General features: G+C 37.5%; 1 protein-coding gene and 1 long non-coding RNA gene across 11 annotated transcripts in view; one reads left to right on the top strand and one right to left on the bottom strand.

Moving 5' to 3' along the window:
• The window catches only part of SLC4A7 (solute carrier family 4 member 7), a 70,779-nt gene that overhangs the window by 43,620 nt on the left and 3,065 nt on the right, over window positions 1–24,094 (top strand). For 6 of the 10 annotated variants that reach the window (XM_080974559.1, XM_080974558.1, XM_080974557.1 and 3 more), the window contains 17 exons: window positions 1,535–1,692; window positions 2,060–2,147; window positions 2,847–2,993; window positions 3,733–3,833; window positions 5,746–5,920; window positions 9,075–9,208; window positions 9,762–10,007; window positions 10,514–10,619; window positions 12,025–12,186; window positions 13,501–13,614; window positions 14,416–14,577; window positions 15,422–15,673; window positions 16,385–16,453; window positions 17,353–17,526; window positions 17,706–17,837; window positions 19,660–19,760; window positions 21,618–21,725. In XM_080974559.1, the coding sequence (XP_080830685.1) occupies window positions 1,535–1,692; window positions 2,060–2,147; window positions 2,847–2,993; window positions 3,733–3,833; window positions 5,746–5,920; window positions 9,075–9,208; window positions 9,762–10,007; window positions 10,514–10,619; window positions 12,025–12,186; window positions 13,501–13,614; window positions 14,416–14,577; window positions 15,422–15,673; window positions 16,385–16,453; window positions 17,353–17,526; window positions 17,706–17,837; window positions 19,660–19,760; window positions 21,618–21,725 (2,429 nt within the window). Of the gene's footprint in view, window positions 1–948; window positions 1,009–1,534; window positions 1,693–2,059; window positions 2,148–2,846; window positions 2,994–3,732; window positions 3,834–5,745; window positions 5,921–9,074; window positions 9,209–9,761; window positions 10,008–10,513; window positions 10,620–12,024; window positions 12,187–13,500; window positions 13,615–14,415; window positions 14,578–15,421; window positions 15,674–16,384; window positions 16,454–17,352; window positions 17,527–17,705; window positions 17,838–19,659; window positions 19,761–21,617; window positions 21,726–24,094 lie in introns of all 10 variants that reach the window. The other 4 variants (XM_080974555.1, XM_080974553.1, XM_080974561.1 and 1 more) reach the window with 1 other exon arrangement.
• On the bottom strand, window positions 20,564–23,160 carry LOC308459593. Its single transcript, XR_013978200.1, has 2 exons — window positions 21,745–23,160; window positions 20,564–20,859 (listed from the first exon to the last, which is right to left on the bottom strand). It is a non-coding gene; the product is annotated as an uncharacterized lncRNA (long non-coding RNA).

Genomic DNA, 24,094 nt, shown 5'->3' with positions numbered 1-24,094 from the left:
GCTTATTTGAAGTTACTTGTGACAGATTTCCAATAGATCTGTAATGACTCCTGGAAAGAAATTAAGAATTATGAACACATTTCCATAATTTTCTAGACTGTAGGATTAGCAGCTGATGTCTGTACATTACTTCCTATATAAATGACCAAGGAAATCTCCTACAGCCACAAACGATGACCATGGTTTGTTTTAGCTATGTTTTCTAGTATGTCCCCTACCCCAAGCTGCCTCTTATGCCAATACCCAGTTAATACCTGAACACATTTTGTAGTGCTCCTGGATTGGCATGGCCTCTTCATCACCAGCTCATTTATTATTGGCCAGCTGCAGAAACAGGGTAGAGAACTCCTCCTGGAAATCTCTGGCTACATTTGGTGTGCTTAGAGATAGCAAGAGTCGTGCAGCCTTACGGATGATGCTGTTTTCCAGCCAATATTCCCTTATGCCTTTTGTAGCAAGGTTGTACCCTACTTGGTCACAGTCCAGTTGCGGCAGTGGAAGCCTGGTATGTGCCAGTGCTGCTAAAATTGACACTTTAGGACTGAGTTCAAGTGTGCAGAACTGAATCCTTTAGTATTGGAATGAATGCTATCTTGCAGTGAAGGTTTTAATGCGGTGTACATTTTATTTCCTGGAAACAATATATGACCCTACATTTCTGTTGTTGCTTGAAGCATTTAAGGCTCTATTCCTCCTCCTAGTTTTCTGTATTTAAACCTGCAGAGGGACAAGATTGCATCCACTTGTTTTATATAATTCAGTTGAGCAATGTAATTACTAATTTAAAAGTTGTCTGTGAATGTGCATCTTGTAAATTAAATGTAAACGAAGTTAACTTGCGTTTTAGTTAATCATAGCAGATGCCACTATTCCTGCTCCTCTATCACAGTTTTTGTGTTTTTACTTGGCCTATTCTTCTCTGCACCTGCCTTGTCTCCTGTTGGGCAGGAGTCTGCCTCCTGGCACTGTAGTTGTGGCACACTTGGTGTGGGACTCAAGAGGCCAGCTGTAAGTTTTATTTCCTAGATAGCTGTGTAACTGGTGTCTTAGTTTCAGTGATCTTTGTGTATCTGTCTGTATGTGAACCGATAGTTCATGTGCTGTACAATATGGTGGTATTCTTCTGTAATTATATACACAGTTTGCACAATTAATTTATTAATAAACCTTATATATATATCAATAGATACTTCTCCAAATCTAGTTTTTCCCCTCAGGCTGATTTTATAAAATGAAAGAACTTTGTATATAACTGCAGTGACTTTTTAGTGATATTTGTAGATACCAATAATAAAAACTGTTTTTTAAAAAAGTAGTTGTGTTTAAATATTTATACTAAAATATGCAACAATGTGTGCAGATATGGTTACATTATAAATGTATTTCTGAAGCTTCTTCTGACACACATTTGTTCCTGTAGCAACACCATAGTGTTCTGTTCACAACAGTCACATACCATTAATCCTAGTTTTAGAAACACTTTTAGCATTAATCAACTGTAAACTAAGTAGCTATTTTTAATCCTTGTAAATAGGTAGATATGAATTTTATGAGGAAGATTCCCATAGGTGCAGAGGCATCAAATGTGTTGGTGGGAGAAGTGGATTTTTTGGAGAGACCAATTATTGCTTTTGTGAGGCTGGCCCCCGCTGTACTTCTCTCAGGCCTTACAGAAGTTCCTGTTCCTACCCGGTAAGGAAAATCTTACATATAATAAAGCTAGAATTTTGTATTTGTATAATACGGTTTTGACTCTAAGCTTTTCAGGCAGAAATTCTTAACTGAGAAATACTTCCTTTGCTGCCACCTCCTTGCTGTTGTTTTTTACTTTGTGCATTGGTGTGAAATACTGTAGGTACATTTTATTTCATTTTAAAAAAATAAATGGAAATGGTAATCTGCTGCCACTAACTGAGCTAGACACTGGGCAGCCTTCCAGTTCCATATTTATGCTTTCTCACAGCACCTGACATGTCTTCACTGATCACTGATGCTAAAAAAATAAGCTTATCATAGTTCTAATGTCTGATTTCTTGTAGTCTGTTTCATTCTTCCACAGATTCCTTTTTCTTTTGCTGGGTCCAGCAGGCAAAGCGCCCCAATACCATGAGATTGGTCGATCGATAGCAACACTTATGACAGATGACGTGAGTACTAGGCATCCTGTATCTGTTCAAAGTATTCTCTTAAAAATCTGAATGGGATTTTCATTCAAGTAGAACTTGGCATGGCTAATGATTATATGGTGATTGAAGGAAATAGCTATGGAACAAGTATGTTTACCATAAGCATGAATTTATGAATGGTGCGGTGAAATGTGTCATGTTGTGTTTTTGATAAATTCCTAAAGCTGTGTGTGTGAAATAATTACCAAATGAAAGCAACAACTTTTGTGAAATCTGACAGCTATATACATCTCACAGTAATGCTCTTAGATTTTTCACTGTTCCTTCCTCCTTGCGTGGTACAATCCTATGCATGTTAGCTACAACAGGACATATTCCCATGTAAGTGTGTATAGGACTGCAGTCTTTATGAACTTTCCTTTCCTTGCTACTCTGAAACTTTGAGAGATGTTTACTATGTTTAAATATCAATATTATAGGCTTGAAATGTCATTGTCCATGCAAACAGGTGTATATGTACATAAACGCACACACATAACTTGTGTCTTGAGCATGCATTTGAATGATGATCATAGGTATATTTGCATGTAGAATTGAGTATAGAAACAAGTTATTTATTTGAGCCTTTTAAAATAATAACTGTGATGCCTTTCCAGCCTCTTAGAGAAGAGTTTCACCATGTCAGGAAATCAAATATAAGTGTGTATATATTTTATAAAGGTTTTCCATGATGTTGCTTATAAAGCTAAAGACCGAAATGATCTGCTCTCTGGAATCGATGAATTTTTAGATCAAGTAACAGTTCTGCCTCCAGGAGAGTGGGATCCATCTATTCGAATTGAGCCACCCAAAAGTGTTCCTTCTCAGGTAAGAACTTTTCTAGTGAAGGGCACCTTAAAAGAGTGTAGTGGTGTGACAGGACATAGGTGGGATATGCAAACAGCTAAAAAAAATGTCAAAACTGCATGAGATACACACAGAATGAAAAAGTGCTGGTTGAAACTGAAAAGCACTTCATGGAACTGCTAATCCTTTTGTGAGAGAGGTGGCTAAATGTTGGCTCCTAACTTTGAAGGAAAACATGCTATGTTCAGTATCTGAACGCTGCAAAGTGTGTTTGATTACCCTGAGCTCATGATACAGGATGGACTAAACAGTGAATTGAATGTGTCTAGTTGCTTTGATGAAACGAATTCTGCAAATAGTATATAATTTTTTAACTAAATGGTTACTGTGTACAGAATTTCTCCCTAGATAATACCATGCTAATCAGCTGTTCTGATACAAAAATAATCATTACTTAGAATGAAGCAAAAAGTTTGGTTTTTTCCTCTTGTGAACTTCTCTCCTTGCATAGTTAATGATAGCTAAGGTTTTTAATAATCAAAAGATTTTTCTCTCAGAGCCATGTTAAGTGTTGCAGAATAATTTCTCAGTGAATAATTAACGCTGCTTTTTGAAAAATACTTTTTGAGTTTGGCAAGAAAATAGCATCACATGCTCAGTGTATAGGCCTTTCCTTAGGTGCGAGGGAGAGAGCTTGAAATTGTGCTTGCTGTTGTGGTTTGACCTTAATGCAATCTTTTCATGCATTTCCTTGATACAGGAAAAACGGAAGATACCTAAATTTCCAAATGGAGCTGCTTCTCCTGGAGAGTCTCTTGAAGAAGGCCATCATGCTGGACCTGAACTACAGAGGACTGGAAGGTGTGTGGTGTTTGCTTAAATTCTAGCAATATTAAAGAAGTAGAAATCTAAATCCTTACTGCTTTAGAAATTTGCAGAATATATATTTCATAATGTTTAGTTTCCACCCTTGGCCTGTTTTAGGCACTTAATACTATGGCAGTATTCTTCAGTACGCTTCGGGGAAGAATAGAGAATGTGTCGATGCCTTACCCAAATTTATTTTCAAACTGAAACAGTGCTCAAAGTCTTATGTTTGCCATAGATATGGTTTAAAACCAAAAGTTGTATATAGTGGGCTAGATAGTCAAAACATTTTGTAAAGAAAAACCGCAGTGATTTCTTAGACATGGAAACATTAGTGATGTCCCCTATCGTCCCTCTTGGCAGAATTCACAGAAAGGAAAAACTTTCTGAGATAGAAGAAGCCATTTTCAAAGAAAATTCTCTTTGCCAATTTGAAATTTCTCTTCACTAAAAAACAACTGTTGAATATGTATCTGTCTACAGATTTACAAATCAGTAAGCTTTATCAAATACAGTTAATGGGTATGAAAAATGAAAGATTTAAGGCGTTTAGATGGCTTTTCACAAAAGTTGTTCATCTTAAATAATTTGAATAACTTTTTTGAGGAACATTATTGAAATGCACAAAAATGATAGTATACTGTACTTTTATTTTTTAATTTAATTACACTCTGTGAGTATAAAAATGTACATAGACACATTTCTTGTGTAATAGTTATTTTAATGGAGATTCAAATGGCTTTCTTTCTAAGAATATTTTTCTGCGACCAAGGTTAATTATTCCCAATATATTTTGAATCCGGTATACCAGTGCTATCAAATGTTTGACGCTTATTTCCATTTCCCTTAAATATTTTGAGATTTCTCTTGATAGTTTCTGCTGCTGTATAAAACCCCTGCCTTTTAATTAGTTGCCCAGAGCTGTATATATTCCACAATTCAGTGCAACCTGGGTATAAGCACAGAACTTGGTACTGGCTGCAGAATTTGTCACCCTGAGAACATTCAGTTTTTCATTAAAAATAAGTTTTGGATCTTTAACATTTCAAAGAGAGGCTGAAAAGTGAATGTGTCATGCATGGTAAAATTTCACAATTCAGAGATGAGACTGAGAGTTATTTCCAAGGGTTGGCAAGAGCCAACTGATGGTTTTAAAGATGTATAGGGGGAAAACTGAAATGCAGAATTTTGAGTTCTTTAGTGCAGTGTATGCACACTTCTGATATTATTGACTTCTGTATATTTTTGCATTTCTTAATATTATTGTAAGCTGCCTTGATCATTTTCATAGCACTGCTAGGACAATTTGTAAAACCTCTAAGGAATAAATGCCAAACACTCTGAACTGAGACTAACACAAATCTGAAATATTTTGTTCTGTTGTATCTACTCCCATCTGTTAACGAGAGCATTAATGACCACTTTTGTGGGAAGTACAGACCATGCACATGGAGTTTTAAAATATCCACAAAGCTGTGGGTTGCATCAAATTATGTTTTGCTAAAAAAAATTAAGAGGGGTGGCTGGTCCATAAGAGCAAATGCAGGGAAACAGAAGTCCTACAGATTTTCAGCAGAAGTTAGATGTAAAATATCTTGATCAATGTTACATTCAGGTAGGGGTACTGAATATTTTCCAAGCTTTTTTCAATGTCTAGCCCATTATACACAAATTATCTGCCAGCATTAAAAACAGAATATCAACTAAGTTTACTTTAGGTACTGAAAATGAGTAGATTAAAATGGTACATTTGCAGTTTGTAATTGTCAGTAGGTTTGGAGTATATGAAATAAGGCTACTTTGTGCTAAAAAAAAATCTGCACTGTCAGTCTTGTGTATCCCATAGTTTTAAGCGTTCTGGAGTCCTTTAGTGTACAGTTTGACGAGTTTCATCTCACCTATTTAGGCTTTTTGGTGGTTTGATACTTGACATCAAAAGGAAAGCACCTTTTTTCTTGAGTGACTTCAAGGATGCATTAAGTCTGCAGTGCCTGGCCTCGATTCTTTTCCTATACTGTGCCTGTATGTCTCCTGTAATCACTTTTGGAGGGCTCCTTGGAGAAGCTACAGAAGGCAGAATAGTGAGTACAAAGAATGGTAGTAGCCAGGCGTTTAGATTTTCAGAGGCAAGTGACTGTGTTCATTTGTCTCCTTTATTCCTACCTTTATTTGAAGACCTTTAGCCACAGCATTTGATTAGCCTTGCCCCCTATAAATGTTCCTCAAATATTAACTGGAAAACATGGATAAAAATGTGTGTATGAACAGGAGAAGACGCACAGTTAAGGTAAAAATTACTCTGTCTTGATGAATCGTTTCATGGATTGGAAAACAACTTGCATTGTCTTTATTTTAAAGAGGCCTTAAACTGGCTGTGGAAAGGCTATTGGATCACCTACCTTTGGACCCACCTTGATTTTCTGCTCAAGGCTGATGTTTCGGATAGCTTGGTTGTTTTATTGGGTAGTGGGCCTATAAAAAGAATGCCTTTTTGAAAAAGGTTTTGGAAAGAGAAATGTAGAACTAAGTACTCTGAGCTATCCTAAATGTCACACATGTGTGTGATAAAATCTAGATGGGCACTTTTGTTAGAGAAAACTGTTTCAGGGAGGAATTGTTTGGAGCAGAAAAGTGGTGAAAAGGTGCTTAACCTTGTCTCTGTCCACCACTCTTCGCTGCAACTATGCCCAACCAACTTCGCCACTTTCTCCCCCCTGGGTCCCAGATGCATTTCCCTGCCTGGTGGGGGCAGGTGGGGCACTATGGGGTTGCAGTGGAAAGGTAATGTAAAGGGAAAGGGTGAAACACCTTTCATCAGCCCTTCTCTACTCCAATTGTTGTTCCTGAAGCTGCTTTCCTCTATAAGAATTTGTTGATGTTTAAATACATATATATGTGTGTAAAATGTTTGGTCTTCTTGAAAATAACTGCCCCACTTTATTTGCAGTTGTACAAATTAACTAAATTCTTAATTGTTTTTGGCATTGAATTTTTTGTGACCTTAACCATCATGCTTTTACTGATGATGATTTAGAATGTATAGGCCATTATAACAGCTGATCTAATGGGGGTTAAAATTAATGGAACACTTAAAAACTGTTTTCACGTAAATATTTCATTGTAAATCTGCCTTCACAGTATAAATGTCTGTAATTTTGAAATTTGTTTTTATATGTATTGAAAATGTCAGCATTGCTTTCCATAACAGGTATTCACATTTTCATACAGTACTAATGCTTCCCCTTTGTTAGACTTGACTTTTTTTTTACATAACTTGAACATTTATATATATTTCTTCTACATTACTGTGGCCCTTTCAAAAACAAAACAAAAAGCTCCCTGTTGTAGTTGCTTGTGGACAATTCACTTTTAGTAACATGGAATAATGAGGTGTAGTAACTGTTAGAAAAGGCTTATAGCATTGGCGCTGAAATACTTGTTAAGCATGTTCTCAAGCAGCTGGTTTAAAAATATGTACCTCCTGCATGTAAATTGAAAAATGCCTTCTTTCTTTTAGCTGTCTGGGATTGTTTGCTGCCTTCAGTTGCTTGGTGTGCATCAGTGAATATATTAAATTAGCTACTGCACACATGTGTTCAAGCACAGTAACTGACTTGTAAGGTACACACTTGTGTTCACACCACTACCCCACATCTCCAGAGGCTGTCACTTCCACAGTGCTCCCGCTGTTGCCATCCTGCCTAGAGAAACCAAGGTTAATGCATTGATCAACCCAAGACTAGGTTATGGTTAACATCTGAAGGATTAGATTGATCTTGTGCTACATTAAGTAGTAAACAATGAACTTTGCTGGTTGTGGGCCTGCTTTTTAATTTTCTTCTATAACTCATTCATAACAACAACAAAATGCATGTTCTTGGTTACCTTACATTTATTCAAGATACCATTCCATATATCATTTTCAGATGGTTCAGTTTTGAGCTATTTTGGCGTATCTCTCCTGCTGAGTTTTAGGTTCCCTTAACATTAATAGCTTTTAGTGCACTCTGAAGCCCCCTTCAGATGTTGAAAGTGAGCATGTTTAGGAGAGATTGGGGTCACACACGTTAGCTAACAGTGGCTGATGCAGCAGCGGGGTGGGCTCCTGCTGCTCTCCCATGTTCCCAACACCATGGGACACTGTTGCTTACCGGGAGGGTTCGGGGGAACTCTGTGATGCAGCAGGTGGCAGTGGAGATAATCTGATACTCCACCACTCATTGCACCATGCTGAGCTCTCTGCACCTTGCCCCTCCCCATCTTGGTAAGTGGCAGTGACTCATAGAGTTGGGAACCTGGGAGAGCAAGAGGGTCCACTCCTGCTGCTGCCAGCCAATGTGTGTGGTCCGCAGGGGCACAAAGTGCTCTAAACAAACAAATAAACAAACAACAACAATTGTTGTTATTATTTTATTATTTTACCCTGCCCATCTGACTGGGTTGCCATCAACGCTAAGGAAACCCTCCCCATTGGCTGCTACTGCCATTAGCCACAAAAGGCCTAGGGCTAGTGTATCGTGTTTGCCCCATAATTACCTTAAATAGTTTTGAATACCTTGCAATTAATTACGTAAAGGAAAAATAGTGTTGCCTCCCCCATGCATTTTTAGATTAGTTTGTCTTAAAGTACCAAAATTAATCTTGTCGTTTCCTGTAAATGGGTAACATCCCAGAGGGTGCCGTATTGGAAAACTTGTTAAGAAAATAGCCAGACAATTACAGTATGTTGTAATTGAGAAAATGCATTACCAGGTGGGATGATGACTTACTTCTCCATTTATTTTTTGTGCCCATGTTTTCCCCCCATTTATGTTTAATCATCATTGCTGAGTTGCATTCATTCATTGTTGTGTCATGAGAGTTCAAATATAGTAGAGCACATCGTATTCAATTTGGGTACAGGTTCGTTGCAACATTCTTTATACAGGAGAAGACCCTTTATTTATCCTTTTTCTCCCGAATTTGTGTGCTATATTTGTTGACATGTGCCTTTCTTCCTTAGCATGCCAAATGAGTAACTTATTCCCCTTGTTTTTGGATAGTTTTACTACTTTTAAGCACCTCGAATTCTGGCCATGATACTGCTAAGTGACATTTCTAGTTTAAAACTGTATTACAGCCGATAATGGTTATAATTCTTTCATCGTTCTTGCTGCTGTTTATAAATCAATGTGCATACAGCTGAATTGTTGAATCTTATGTTCTGGGAATCACATGTTTCTTTCCTCCCCTCAGAGTGCAATAGAATCTTTATTTGGAGCATCATTAACTGGGATTGCCTATTCACTATTTGCTGGGCAACCTCTGACAATATTGGGGAGCACTGGACCTGTCCTAGTATTTGAGAAAATATTATTTAAATTCTGCAAGTAAGTGAACTTTTATTCACAAGATATAGTTGCATACCATTGCATTTTTTCTTGAAAGATTATTTTTTTATGTTTGAAGCTTGAAAGTGAAAGTAGGTACAAGGACACCTAGCAATGTTTACTTCTGAAATTAGATATCTGAATGGTAGCCAGAAACCATTATGCTATGTTCAGTGTTGCCGCATCAGAGGAATCTGAAGATGACACTAAAGGCAGATAGAATGACCTTTCTGCAATCAGATGCTAAAGCCTTCTCACTAATTACAATTTTGATTCTATAGACATGAAGTTATAAATGAATGACATTTTTATCACCAAAACTTCAAGGTACAAGAATACACTTTAAAAGAGCACACAAAATTATAATAAAAATACAGCAAATAATACTGAAATAGTTAAAACAAGAGTCTTGCGCCACCTTAAAGACTAACACATTCATTATGGCATAAGCATTAACAGATGGAGACAGATCCAAACCCAGGATATTGTCAAACTTCTGTCTCCTGTTGCATTATATTTAGTTTTACTGAATCCATATTTCTTCTTTCAACAGGGACTATGGACTTTCTTATCTCTCTCTACGAACCAGCATTGGTCTGTGGACAGCATTTTTATGCATATTGTTAGTGGCAACTGATGCAAGCAGCCTTGTGTGTTACATCACTCGATTTACCGAGGAGGCTTTTGCTGCTCTTATTTGCATAATATTCATATATGAAGCACTGGAAAAGCTTTTTCAATTGGGAGAAATGTATGAATTCAACAGGAACAATGACCTGAATAAATTAACATTGTATTCGTAAGTTTGGCTTTCTTAATAAAATACACTGTGCTGTACTAGATTAAACTGGTAGTTCATCTGCCTATTTGACATGAGTTATTTCCTGATGTTCTATTGTATACAGCAGAACATGGAAACAATGTTGTTTTCCATGCCTATATTCTCCCTCACTTTCCATCGGTTCTGAGGATCAAAAAGCATTTGATTTCTTAGGATAAGAAATAAAATTTCTTGCCATTCTTTAACATCCAGACCGTTTCCCTTTTCATTCTCTTTGGCTGCCTTCTAATATTTTAATCATTGAAAAGAAAATGATATTTTCTGGATCAATCTTAGGCTACCTTGTTAAACCAATTTGCTATTCTGTATTTCATACTTTTCAAGCATTCACATTATTTCATGATAAATTTTCATTTAATTGTCATTTTTTTCCTGGTTTAATAATGGTAGGCTAGATATTGTAAATGTTTATAGCAGCAAGATGAAACACACTGATTGAAATACTGAAATTTTAAACTTGTCAGATGTGTGTGTGCAGAGCCTCCAGACCCCACCAATGAAACAGTAGCGCAGTGGATGACAGCCAACAAATCTGTGGATACTATACCATGGTCTAACCTCACAGTTAAAGTGAGTATCTTGAGAGATGCTGTAGAACTAGTCTAAATAGTCTGAAATAACTTGGCACATATGAGTCTTAATCCTTCACTCTCTATATTGTTGTACTGACTTGAGATCAGTGCTGCCAATTTAGATTCTGAACTGTCTGGCTTTTGAACAATTAATCAGTTAAACTCTTTTCCCACTTAAGCAGATGTCCAACAAATAATTAAACATTGATGGAACAGTAGGCAGGACATAAGACGATAACTGGTGTATTGGTTCCAAGGGAATGATTCCCTCTGCTGCTTCTCAGTTTGTTTTCCTGTTTGGGGGCAAGGATAGTTTTGTATATTTCAGAAATATAGTATCTTCCAGCTTCAGAAATTGCCAGTGAAAAGTCTGGAGTGGTAGGTTTCCATGTGTCTGAGACCTGCTTTTGATCTTGCCATGCATAGAAGTTCCAGGCAGAGAAGGAAAATATTATTGAAATAAGTAATGGAAATAAATTTGGGGTCTCTCATCATGTATCATGATTTTTCACTACTTAAAACTGTTTTTTAAAACTCTTAAAGAATCCATTGGCTCCCCTTGTATGTGTTTTTATAAGTATGAAGGAGGTTATAGAGGGCAAGATGGGAAAAGGAACATTATATCATTAGATGTTTAGTGAAAAGCAAGTTGCTTCATCTGTTATACAATCTTTGAGCTGAAAATTAATCATGGATGATATTTTGTTGAATCCAGTTAGCTAGCTTGCTCTTTGCAGCAGTCTCAACCTAGTTTCTTACATAATGCAAAAATATGTAGAGTATAGAAAATGAAAATGTTCCTGACAGTTCCCCATTTTTGAAACATAAAGGTGCTTTAAGCTGAGGTTTTTTTTGTTCAAATACAGTACAGTTTACTGCTTTGTAGACCTGATGAAGCCATAACACTTGATATTTGGGTTGTACGTTGGATTCAGCTGAGCCTCGAGCCAAACTGGAGACATATTTGGAGGACCATGGGTCTTGGATGAGTTGGATACAAACAGTCACAGATTGCTTTGAGTCAGCTTGGATGGCCCAGGCTGTCAGAGGGCAGGGCATCAGGCAGCAAGGAGAAGCAGGCAGGGTGGAAAAACAGCAAGAAAAGGCCAAGATGTACGGTACCTAATAACAGGTAGCTGCATCTTCCTGGAAGAAGGTAGGCTCAACACTATGGCTCCTGTAGGAAAGCCACTTGCAAAGTGGCACAGCACAGGATCAGATCCTCTTGCTTACCAGTTGCCAGGGCTGGCACTGCCATTAGGCCAGGTGATGCCTAATTGTCTGTATTTCCTCAGAGTTTGGATCTGTTGATTCCTCTATACATTTAAAGAGGGCAGGTGCAAGTTTAATTGCAGATGCGAACAGTTCATCTAATTTGCATTTCTGCATGGCTTGATTTACAGCAATGTACAGATCTTCACGGCGTGTTTGTTGGATCAGCCTGCGGCCACCATGGTCCGTATTTCCCAGATGTTCTTTTTTGGTCCGTCATACTGTTCTTTACAACGTTTTTCCTTTCCTCTTTCCTCAAGCAGTTCAAGACCAAACGCTATTTCCCCACTAAGGTAATTGTGGTAGCATTTATTCATTTTGAGGGTTTTCTGGTGCATGCAAGTCCAAAGATGACATTCTGGGTTTAATCAACTATACAACTTAATGGCTCATTTGTGCATGTTAGATGAGAAACTAACCCATTTGAGCAAGTATCCCCCAATGTGTATAGAACTGAAAAGTTCAGGATCACCCATGTAAATGTGTTATATGGGACAAGCTTGTGGCAGCAACTATTGTAAGGACTGATGAGGATGCAGTGTTCTTTAATTAATTGTTCCAAAGTTTTGCTTTGGAGAGGAGTTGAATTAACCATACTTATCATTGGTCAAAGCTATTTCAACCCATAGTTAATTGTTCTAGTTGAGTAAAAAACCCTACAGTTTCAACACTATCACCAGCTCTTAGATTCTTAATAGCCAAGCTTTGCATTTGTAATATGCAATACAAAACGGCAGTACCATTTAAATTGGTAATTATTAAAAGATTGATCAGTGATACAAACATAAGAGGCAAAGCAATTTTTTGGCTTTGTGGCACAGTCACACACCCAATGCAGTTAAATTAGATACGAATAGGATTTTTTTGATTAATTGTGTTTTGGGTGACCACTCAAATGCTAAAATAATCCTGATCAGAGAAAACCACAATCGTGGTGCTATTTTAAGCACATTATCTTAGAATAAATAGCAGCAAAGGCATCCAAAAAATGTAAAAGTCCCATCCTACTTAGTGTTAACTGTTCCTAAATATAGGCATGCATTAACAATAAAGTGGTTCAGTGTTTTATCTTCTGTGCTGATACAAGGAAGATTTCACGTTATTCCTTTTGCTGCACATGTATGTCCTTTTGAAATTGGAGAGGCTGAGTATGCTTTATTATATATTGCTCATTTCTGTAGAGATCAGATTGAAATTGTTAGATGAAAGGAGATTTTAAATGATCTAACTGGATATTTTGTTTCTGTAGATAATAGATATCTGAGGGGTTGTTTTTTTTTTGCAACAACACAGAATTAATTGCAAGGAGACTAAGATTAGGAAAATGTTGATTTAAGGTTTTAAATTTTGGTCCTGGAACATCATAAATCTGATTGTTCATCCAGAAGAAATCTCTTCTTGAAGATAATGAGATTCCCATTTAACTTACTTTCAACTTTTAGAGTAAGTTTATATGCTGCTAGGTTTCAGTAAGTATACATCTCAATAATTTGTATTAAACTACTTCCGAATGATTAATTATTTGACAATCCCTGTCACTGTGGCAAATAGCATTAATTTGCATTTTTTTTAAAAAAAACAGCAACCAGTATATTCTTTCTTTTTAGGTGCGGTCTACAATAAGTGATTTTGCTGTATTTTTGACAATAGTGATCATGGTTCTCATTGATTATCTTGTTGGAGTTCCTTCTCCTAAACTTCATGTGCCTGAAAAATTTGAAGTAAGAATAATAATAATAATAATAATAATAATGCTGAATCTGAAATGGAATTCTTTAAATACTGCTGCCAAAATGGCTAACTTTTCACTAGGAATCAACTCTATTTATGGTAGTTTTTTAATGAGAGCTCAACCCATTATACTAGCACTGTTTAGAAGCTAGATTGAATGAAGCATATATTGTGACAGAACTGGAATTGACAGATTTGATTTAGGTTTTAGGCTCATGCACTTGAAATTTGTATTTTCTTCCATTGTGCTTAGATATGCACAATGATTAGTGCTATAGTAATCAGTTTTGTGTTTTTGTATTTTTATCTTTAGTTCTCATTTTGTTAATTTGGGGAACAGGTCTCATTGAATGCAGTAAGGCTCTCATCTTGAGTAAATGCTCATTAGCTCACACACTTTTTTGGTATTCTACATCCCAGTAGTGTGACTTCATGCAAAACGGTCCTACTCCCGCTTTGTTGCAGCACAGTCCTGTGAGTTTTTGTGTTAGAGTAAACATGCACAGGATTGAACTGTTACTAAACTTTGATAGTTTATTATCCTGAATACAAGGACATTAGGTGGCTTCTGAAGTAGAAAGGTCCTGTCAATGCAGGATCATGCCGCAAATATAATTAAAACTCAAATGTTACACAGTACTACTTGTTTTAAAAATTATTCTATCTAATCTTTTAATTTTTTGGGAAATGTTAGCAAATAGTATGCATACCAACTTTGGAATTAACACACTTGTCTAATAAATAAGGAAGAAGTACTTAGTCCTTTTGTTACCTCTGTTTCCCCCCCCAAGCCCACACGAAATGATCGAGGATGGCTCATAGATCCGCTGGGACCTAATCCTTGGTGGACACTTGTAATAGCTGCAGTTCCTGCTTTACTCTGCACCATTCTTATTTTTATGGACCAGCAAATTACAGCAGTTATCATAAACAGGAAAGAACATAAACTCAAGGTGAAATTTTGATTATGTTTCCTCATTGTAAATACAAAAGTTAACCTAGTTTCTGAAATAGTAACTTCCTCTGTATACTTTGCAAAGGTTTATAAAATGCTGAAGATGGAGGCAAAAATCTTTTATTCAGATAGTGGGATAAAGCTATTTTTTAATCAGACCAATTTTTTTATATATAAATTGCACCATTTATCCTGGGTGAAATTCTTTTAAAGCCTTAAATGTGTGTCAAAACCTGTGCTAGTAGGTAGAAGAAACACTGATGTGATAGGAATATAATGTTAAGATGAACCATGACTTACTGGTATTGCAAGCACAGCTTGGATCACAATTATATTTTGAGCAGAACCTACTTAGGTGTTTTCACTTTTGCTCCATGATAAGAACCACAAATTTAACATCATTGGCTCCTCCCACAATCAAAAATTAGATTTGATTCTGTTGAGTGCTTTGTTATCAGGGTTCTTACTACAATGTGAGAAACCTAAACTCAGAATACAGCTCAACTATGGATTTACTCATTTTCCCGCTCCCCCGTGGTCACAATATATTTTTTATTAATTATTCCGAAGATCTTCAGTCACAGCAGTGTGTCCTGATTTTCATACCTTTTGGGTTATTTTTATACTATATTGACTTGAAAAAACATATGTTTTGTTACCATGCATTTTTCTTCTATAGACCACTGGATTCAGTGTATTTAGGTTTTATATTCTAAACATTTTCCATTATGAATATGTAGCAATCGGAATACTCCAGATGTCTGTGTCAAAATTTTTAAAAAGTATTGTTGCCAGAATATGTGCATATCTGCTATGAAACATGTTTCTGTTTGACTCCACAGAAAGGTGGTGGATATCATCTCGATCTGCTCATGGTTGGCATGATGTTAGGTATATGCTCAATTATGGGCTTGCCTTGGTTTGTAGCTGCAACTGTTCTTTCTATAAGTCATGTCAACAGTTTAAAAGTAGAATCCGAGTGTTCTGCTCCTGGGGAGCAGCCAAAGTTCCTGGGAATTCGTGAGCAGAGAGTGACAGGATTAATGATCTTTGTGTTGATGGGGCTGTCTGTATTTATGACATCTGTATTAAAGGTAAGAAAAAAAAGTTTATTCTGTAACATTATGTAGGCTGAACATGCTAGTAAAACAGTATTAAAAGTCCCAGTGGTATGGCTTCAATGATATGAACATGCCTCTCGCCATATCCAACCAATCTCAGTAGAAAATCATGTGTTAAACACGAAAAGTATACCTATAGTATGTTTTTGTATCTTTGAGAATAGAAACCATAGAATGTCTCAACAACTGCAATTTTGTATTTCTTTGGGTTTCTTCAGATTGTTAGTTGGGAGTGATTTTAATGGTTTTAATGGCTTTAATGGCTCGTCCACTTGTTCTGACGCTTTGTCCTGAGAAAACTGCTGTTTGCGCTGAATCAGAACAGGCATCGATTGGTTTTTCTGTGGGTTGACATTTGTTCTGATACAGTGGTAAGCAGTGGGTTTTCCCAGAGAAACTGGCAGGACAAACGAAAAACCACTTGGACCTGTGCCTAGAAAACCTAGAAAGCGGAAGATCACTTGGACCCATGCTTTCCTGGCACAGGGCAAGCAAACGTGTGGACGAGCCCTAAGTTTTCTGTTAAACACACATTCATAGTTAATTGTTGTTGAATCATGCGTTTTTCCTAATTGGATGCAGTGCTTGAGCCTGTGACTTTGATAAATAATAACTGTTAGCCTAAAGATGGTAGAAAATGCATTCACTGATCTGTTAATGAACTTGCTGATCTTTTCCCCACAGTTTATTCCAATGCCCGTTTTATATGGTGTTTTTCTTTACATGGGAGCATCCTCACTAAAAGGCATCCAGGCAAGTTCTATTTTAATCAGTATCTGAGGGAAAAGGGTGAAAAATAGATACTATAGTTTGGCATTTCTCCCCAGCCCCCCAAAAGTCACCCCTAAGGGTTGTGGGGGATGCTCATAGCATGGTATTGGAACAAGGAGTTTTGCAGTAGGAGGCAAAAACTGGTGGAAACTGAGTGCGATGGCAACTCTGCGGGCAGACTGAGGATTGCAAGGAAAGAAGACACTATTTTTCTTATGCTTATTTGCCTGTTCCCACAAAGCATCAGAAGGTGGCTTTAGCAGGGTGCGAAAGGCATTGGCTTAATGCAGCTTAAAGCTGAGGAGGAAGCGTTCCTTGCATCTCTTTCTTTGACCTGGAGTCATGTTTGTACTCCACTCCTGAACCAGTCTCTTGAGTACTGCTCACAACCACTTAGATTTTAACAATATTAGTGACAATTAATTAATTAGTTTAGAACAGGGGTGCCTTCTAGATGCTGTTCAGCTTCCATCATCCCACCAGCCTGCATGACCAGTAGTCAGGGATAATGTGATACGTAGTCCAGTAATGTATGGAAAGCCACAGGTTAGGCACTCCTTGTTTAGAAATTCTCATAGGATGGGTTCTGGCTGAATCATACTCAGAACAGATCCATTGACTAAATTTAGTCCATTGATTTTAATTGGTCTACTCAGAGTGTGACTTGAATGCTACTCAGTTTGTTTTTGCAGCTTGGGTAACTCTGTTATCAGTCTAATCAAGTAATGCTTTAAGTATTTGACCAATAGTTGGACAGTCAAATTCAAAACCCTGCCTAATTTTGCAATCCCTTCAATTTTTATTTCTGATCGTTTTTCTTTCCTAATTTCCCCTTTAGGATGAAAAAAAGTTCAATAACTTTTTTCTCCTTTTCAATTTAGTTTTTTGATCGTATCAAATTGTTTGGAATGCCTGCCAAACATCAGCCTGATTTGATCTATCTGCGTTACGTGCCACTCTGGAAGGTTCATGTATTTACGGTAGTTCAACTCACCTGTCTCGTTCTTTTGTGGGCAATTAAAGCATCTGCTGCTGCTGTTGTTTTTCCTATGATGGTAAGTAAATAATTATAGTGTATTTGAGAGTATACATTTGTGTCAACTCAATATGTGAGACAAAGAATTTGCACCATACAATTTTGTCTCCTGTGACTCAATCTATATTAGTTTTGTCCTTTCTATTAGTGTTCTGATCTTTGTGTGATAGCTGTTGTTTTTAAATTGTTGTTTTCAAGGTTTTAGCTCTAGTTTTCATTCGCAAACTTTTGGATTTGTGTTTCACCAAACGGGAGCTCAGTTGGCTTGATGACCTTATGCCAGAAAGTAAGAAGAAGAAGGAAGATGACAAAAAGAAAAAAGCAAAGGAAGTAAGTTTTATTGTAATTTATAACAAAAAAAGAACAACTGAAATCAGTGGGGGGTTTTGGGGGCGGGGGCAAGAGTAAAACATAGTTCCTATAGTTTTTAATGGATCTGTCACCTGTATGGTTTTAGAATTTGTATAAATATATGAAAAATGAGTTGCAATTTTACTCCTTTGGGTGTTGTTCTGAAGTGCCCCAAGACTTTGGCAGGCTTTTCAAGGATCTGTGAAGCTGCCCCTGGAAACAAGAGCTGAAAAGCTCCTGCGCCTGAGTGGAGCAGTGTCCATGTCGTTATGAATTATTATTATTTATTGTATGTCTTGCCTGCCCTTCACCAGTATGTCCCAGTGCATGTTGCCATATGTACATAAAAATACAATCAAAACTGAAACAGTGAAAAAGCAACCCAGTACATAACCCCAAAGCATAATTGATACAACACAATGCAAAATGCAAACTGGAAGATGATGTAAATAATACACAGTGCAAGTTACTGATTAAAGTGCTAACAAGATTTCATAAATGTTTCTTTTTGATATCAATAGCATAATTTGGTACTGATTTGTACCACACACCCCATTTGATGACCCAAATGGGTTGGGTATTACCCTCTTCATGTCATGGAGGCAGGAGAGCAAAGAACTCTGGGAGGCAAGTGCCAACCCCTCAGTTTTTTCTCTCCTTATCTCCTATACTTCCCCACTCAACACTGGAAGTCCACCCTTTCCCCTTGATTCTCACCCAAGGCCCAAACAAACTCACTATCCAATGGCAGAGCTTCCTTTTATGGGCAGGCCCTGAAGTATGATAGAGCTTCCTTTAGGTTGTGTCCCATTCAGCAATTAATCAACTGCGCTTTGCAAACCCAATTTCAGGCTACAGCATACAGTGAGTTTCCTGGGGTAATGGAGTGGAGGGGCAAGTGATGGTAAATAGAACTACCTGCTCTCATAGCTCTGTCTCTGGGCTCTGCATGCCACTGCTCTTGAAGATGTGTTTCTCCACTGATTTAATTGAATTAAAATCTCATTTGTAAGTGCAAGAGCAGGAATATTTCCCCTTCCTAAATTCATCTGGACTAAATGGACTAAATTTAAAATTGTGACCCAGAACCTTCTTTAAATATGCAAGGGCATGCATGCATTGATTCAAGTGCTGACTCAATATTACTATAAACAAGAGATGCACAATGGGGACTGGGGTCTTCTGTAAGAAGCAAGAAAATCTCCTGGATCAGGTGTGGTTCATCTACTTAAGCATCATGTTCTTGCAGTGGCCAACCAGGCATCTATGGGAACACTTTCCCCACATAAACATGCTCCTTAAACAACCTTAACCCACTCTTCCTCTAGATATCTCAAGTGATGGGAGAATGGTGGATTAGAGATCATATTTTAGGGTTTGATGGATGGATCCCTCAGACTCCCAAGGATCACAGCAGATACCCAATTTTGTTGGTACCAGTGGGTTGACAGCAGCTGCTGGCACTGCACTCGAAGGCCCCATACCCTGATATTCTAAATGGCTTATCAGATGGCGTGGGCAGTAGTTTCCAGAAAGAAAGGGACTCAAGCTTCATTACCTGTGTGAAACTCTTTAAATATCCCCTATTCTGTGTCCCAAATATGACTTATCTTGGAGGGGTCAGTAGGTGACTGGGCAGGATGCTATGTTGTACAATTATAATGTAGCACTATCCAAAATACAGTTATGGCCACCGCTCTGTATTTAAAGTACATTGAAAATCATACAAGGCCTTGTTTGCATGCCTCATTCTTGTAGAGTAAAATAATTAAATATGTATTGGATAATGTGTAACTTTCAGGAAGCTGAACGAATGTTTCAGGCAGTGGACAGTGAAACTATACACCTTCCATATGACAGAGGCGATGTGTTAGAGATTCCCGTGAAAGCTCTAAAATACAGGTGTGATATATACTTACTATTTTTATTGCTTTTTACATAGCTTTATGTGGAAATTAATGTATTTGAACTATTGTGAATCAGTACTGACCTATAAATCTGGGATTCAACTGTCTGGGAAAGAGGAACAAAAAAACAGACCTCCTTATGTCTACAATATGGTTTTATATATCTATTTTAAATTACATTTTATTCATGTGACCCTTTTGAACAGATCAGATGATTCACTTTCAACCAGCTGTTCTCAGGGTGAAGAAGCTGTTTTGGTCAGTTCTGTCTAGTGTGCTCCTGTGCATGGCTAATGATGTGAGAAGCATTGAAGATACTGAATATAATTTGAGCCATAAATTTACCAGCTGCTTAAAGCCTGGACAGTCTTTTTTAAAAAAAACGAAAACAAAAAAGCTCTATATAGTAATTTCCTTTTAACGCAAAGCAAACAAACAAAAAACCAAACCTTGTGTACATTAAAAAAAGTTGTCTGGGGACACTTGATAATATAGTGGTACCTCCGGTTATGAACTTAAATCGTTCCGCAGGTCCGTTCTTAAGCCAAAACCGCTCATAACATGAGTTGTGCTTTCACTAATGGCGCCTCCTGGTGCCGTGCTCCCGGCATGCAACTTCCGCTTGCATCTCAGGGCAAAGTTCGCAACCGGAAGCATCTACTTCTGTAACCCGAAGTGTTCGCAAGGAGGACTGTATGTAACACGAGGTTCCACTGTAAACAGACTTGAAGGACATAGCACTTAACCCTTAATTTATCTACTACTAAAATCAATCCCAACTGAGTATCTTCCCCCCCCCAAGTTAAAACAAAGAGATGTTGTTTATTAATGTTGTTTGCTACTCACTTTTCTTACAAGGTAACTCAAACTGACTCATATTAAAACCAATTGGAAACAACAATAAAAACCTAAAAACACAACAATTTGAATAAGACTAAAAACACAAAGAAGGCAGGACTTTAAGTCTCAGCCCTCTAAAGAAGCTAATATATACCATTCAAATTAAAGGGCCAGAAGCCCAGGAAAAAAATGAAACATCTTTGCCTTTTCCAGCCAGCTCATTTCCAGAACATTTCCCATCCTTCCTCTGTAATCTGTTTGAAAGGAACGTGTATACTTTTAAAATAATTTGTCTTGGCAAAATATTTGGCTCCAGTTGGAATACCAGAGCTCCTAAGGCTGCAGTCATCAACCACTTTACCCAGGAACATACCTTCTTCCATATAGAGCTAGTTAGGATTAAGTGACTTAATAATAGCATCCCAACAAGCTTTTCAATATCAGCAAGCATCCCTAGCCATATTCTTAAGTTTGCTTTATAAAAAGATACTTTTACTTATTTTCTTATGGTGGCCCCTAGTTTGTATGGATTTGGCCAATATACATTTTTCTTTGGAACACATGAAAATAACCAAAATACTTATTTGTAAGAATTTTGGGTGAGCAAGAAAATAGGTGATAGAGAAAATAAGTACCTGAAATTCTTACAAAGAAGTATTTTAGTTATTCTCATGTGTTCCAAAGAAAAATGTTGCTAGTACAGAAGTAGTTCAGATCTGCTCTCAAAATGGACTCAGTTAGAATTGGATTCTTTCATACAAATATTTCTATTGCCATATGATGATTAAAATCACTCAGTAAGCCAATCCAGTTTTTCCTGTAATGGAATACCTTTTTTAGCCCAGGAATTCTTACACCACATGTATTGATACAGAATGTAGTATTTAACATAACACGTCACTAGTGGCTGGGTAAATACATAACATAAGGCTCAAATGATGTAAAGAGCATGAGACATAATTAATGCTTTTGCAAGGCACTGAATACTAATCAAGTTGTGTTTGTTGTCTAGCGTTGATCCTTCTGTTGTAAACATATCAGATGAAATGGCCAAAACTGCACAGTGGAAGGCTCTTTCCATGAACACAGAGAATGCCAAAGTAACAAGATCTAACTTGAGGTAGCTTAAAACTACTCACCTTTCTGATTATGCTTTGATTTTGTTGAGCTGTGGAAGTAATTTTGACTGGTATTTATATTTATACCCCGAATGCCCAAATAAGAGTTTATATCACATCTGAACTGTGAAACGATGGAAAAGTTTATGAGACCTAGGAAAGAAAAAGACTAGTTTTTAAACTTGGAAGTCTAGAATCCCAAGAACAGTGAAACTAGTGTCATGAGTTGGAGATGCCCATAGAATTTTCTTAAATAAGAGCCTACCATTCTGAATCTTTTTTAAAAGCCCAGTTTGCTTACATGTTATGGGGGTCATTGTCAAAGAAAAATATATATAATGGATTAGCATAAGGCTCTTGATTAAACTGGAGTTGTTTTTTTGGATAATGGACAGAAGATGATATCCAGTACTTCCCCTCTATTGGTAGAAGGCATCTATCAGCAAAATAAGTGAGAGAGGCAGTTTTTGACAATTATTCTCCTTCCACCCACAGCCCCCAATCAAAAGTTGATCCAGGAAGTCCTACTGGAAGGGAAGTGTTGGATATCACTCAAAGCACATTTTCTGTGTATTACAGTGATTTAGATATGGGGTGGCTCTTTTAAAAATATTTAATCTGTAGCATAATGGACCAAAGAATGCCATACATAGCTGTTTCATTTCGTTTCTACTCATTGTGGAACTTTAATTTGGAATAAAGAGTAGAAAAGACACAAAGCATGATACTCTCCCCCCCATTCGGCTACAGATGCACACACACAGGTATATATACACAAACACAAATTTCACAAAAGCTTGCTTGCTACTAGGAATTTCAAATATTCTTAGTCCTGTAGCTGCACACTTGAGATCATGAATGTGGAAGCTGGTTGCAAGACCTCATTATTTATTTAATTTTTATACTACCTTCATCCGAAGTTCTCTGGGCAGTTTACAGCATAAAAATACAAGATGAAAACACAAAATATTTAAACAAAACAACAAAACCTTTCCCACATTACAGCTGGTTTCAGATGTAACATGAAACCATGGTTTGTGCTAACCATAGTTAAGAACCCACTTCATATTTTTTTTAAGAATAATTTTTTATTAACCGACCAATCACATCAAATCAAACCAAATTACATAAATTCCAAATTACACAGCCGAATTTTAAATTTTTGTTGGGGGTACCCATATTTCAAGTTCCGAAGGGATCCAATCAACTTCTTGCTTCTTACTGCTGTTTTAATGTCCACAAATCTAACCTTATGATGTTCACAGTACTATCCAGTCCTTTCTTATTATTTTTCCACATCTCTTGTTGTTATTTTCATATATTTTTCCTTTCTCTTTGTGACCTCTGATAGTCTCCGCAAGCTGGTTAGAACAGTTTGTAATCCTGCGTGGATATTATTTTTTTTATCCAGTAGCCATATCCAGACGTTTTCCGTATAACATCACTTCCATGCAAAACAGTCTTAGCGTCATTAATCTTCACCAATTTGCCTCCTTTATCAAAACCTCTGAGAAGATTCACTAGGAATGCAGTCTGAAAACAAATCCGTTCTTCCTCCCGGCTGTAAATCCTTTGGCAAGATGGCGACTCCGAATTAATTGCTGCGCCATTCCCAAAAGCTCTTATTGCTTCTCGGTCTCCATAAAGCATACTTTTGGTTAAAGTTTATCTCCACACAGACCTTAATCATCCTGCTTGGGTCAGTTCAACCGACGGTTCTAATGAGGAGGGGTTCTTGTAAATCACATAGAAGGAAAGTAAAAAAGGTCCCCCCCCCCAATTCAGCCCCGTTGACAGCCTTTGGTGTATCTTCATCGTAAAATATTCCTGTTTCTCCAGCCCGTCATCTTCTTTCACAGAGGTCACTTAAATTAGCAGACTTCACTCCCCTTCTTCACTTGAAATATGTGCATTTGCTTCTTTTGTAATTAATTATTCCAAATTGCTGCAACTAGTGCGCGATCAGAGACAGCGTCCAGGAGAGCCGATGTCCACACGGGGGCATTCTGCCTAGGGCCCTCACCCCCTTCTTTCGAATTAGGGGGTGATTTATGGGCACAGCAGGCAAGGGCAGTGTTCCCCATTTCCTTGGGGCAACAAGGGAGGCTGCCTACTCCCATAACAGCCTCTTAATTACCCCGTGTGGGTCGGAGAGATGGTATTGTCGGCCATCTTCCAATGCGCCCCCTAGTGGCCCCCCGTTAAGAACCCACTTCATAGTCTGAGCTTCTTGACATATGCCAGGCTGACTATAGGTCTGAGACGCTTGTCTGCTCAGAATTCAGCTTCATGTTTCCATGGTGAAGCAGCCTCTTGCGCTGGGACAATGGCCCTGTGATTTGTCATTGTCCTGTGAATTCGCATATAATAG

Source organism: Podarcis pityusensis (genome assembly GCF_964106645.2).
Source record: "Podarcis pityusensis genome assembly, chromosome: 12".
NCBI lineage: Eukaryota > Metazoa > Chordata > Lepidosauria > Squamata > Lacertidae > Podarcis > Podarcis pityusensis.
This window is presented reverse-complemented; position numbering and strand designations above follow the sequence as displayed.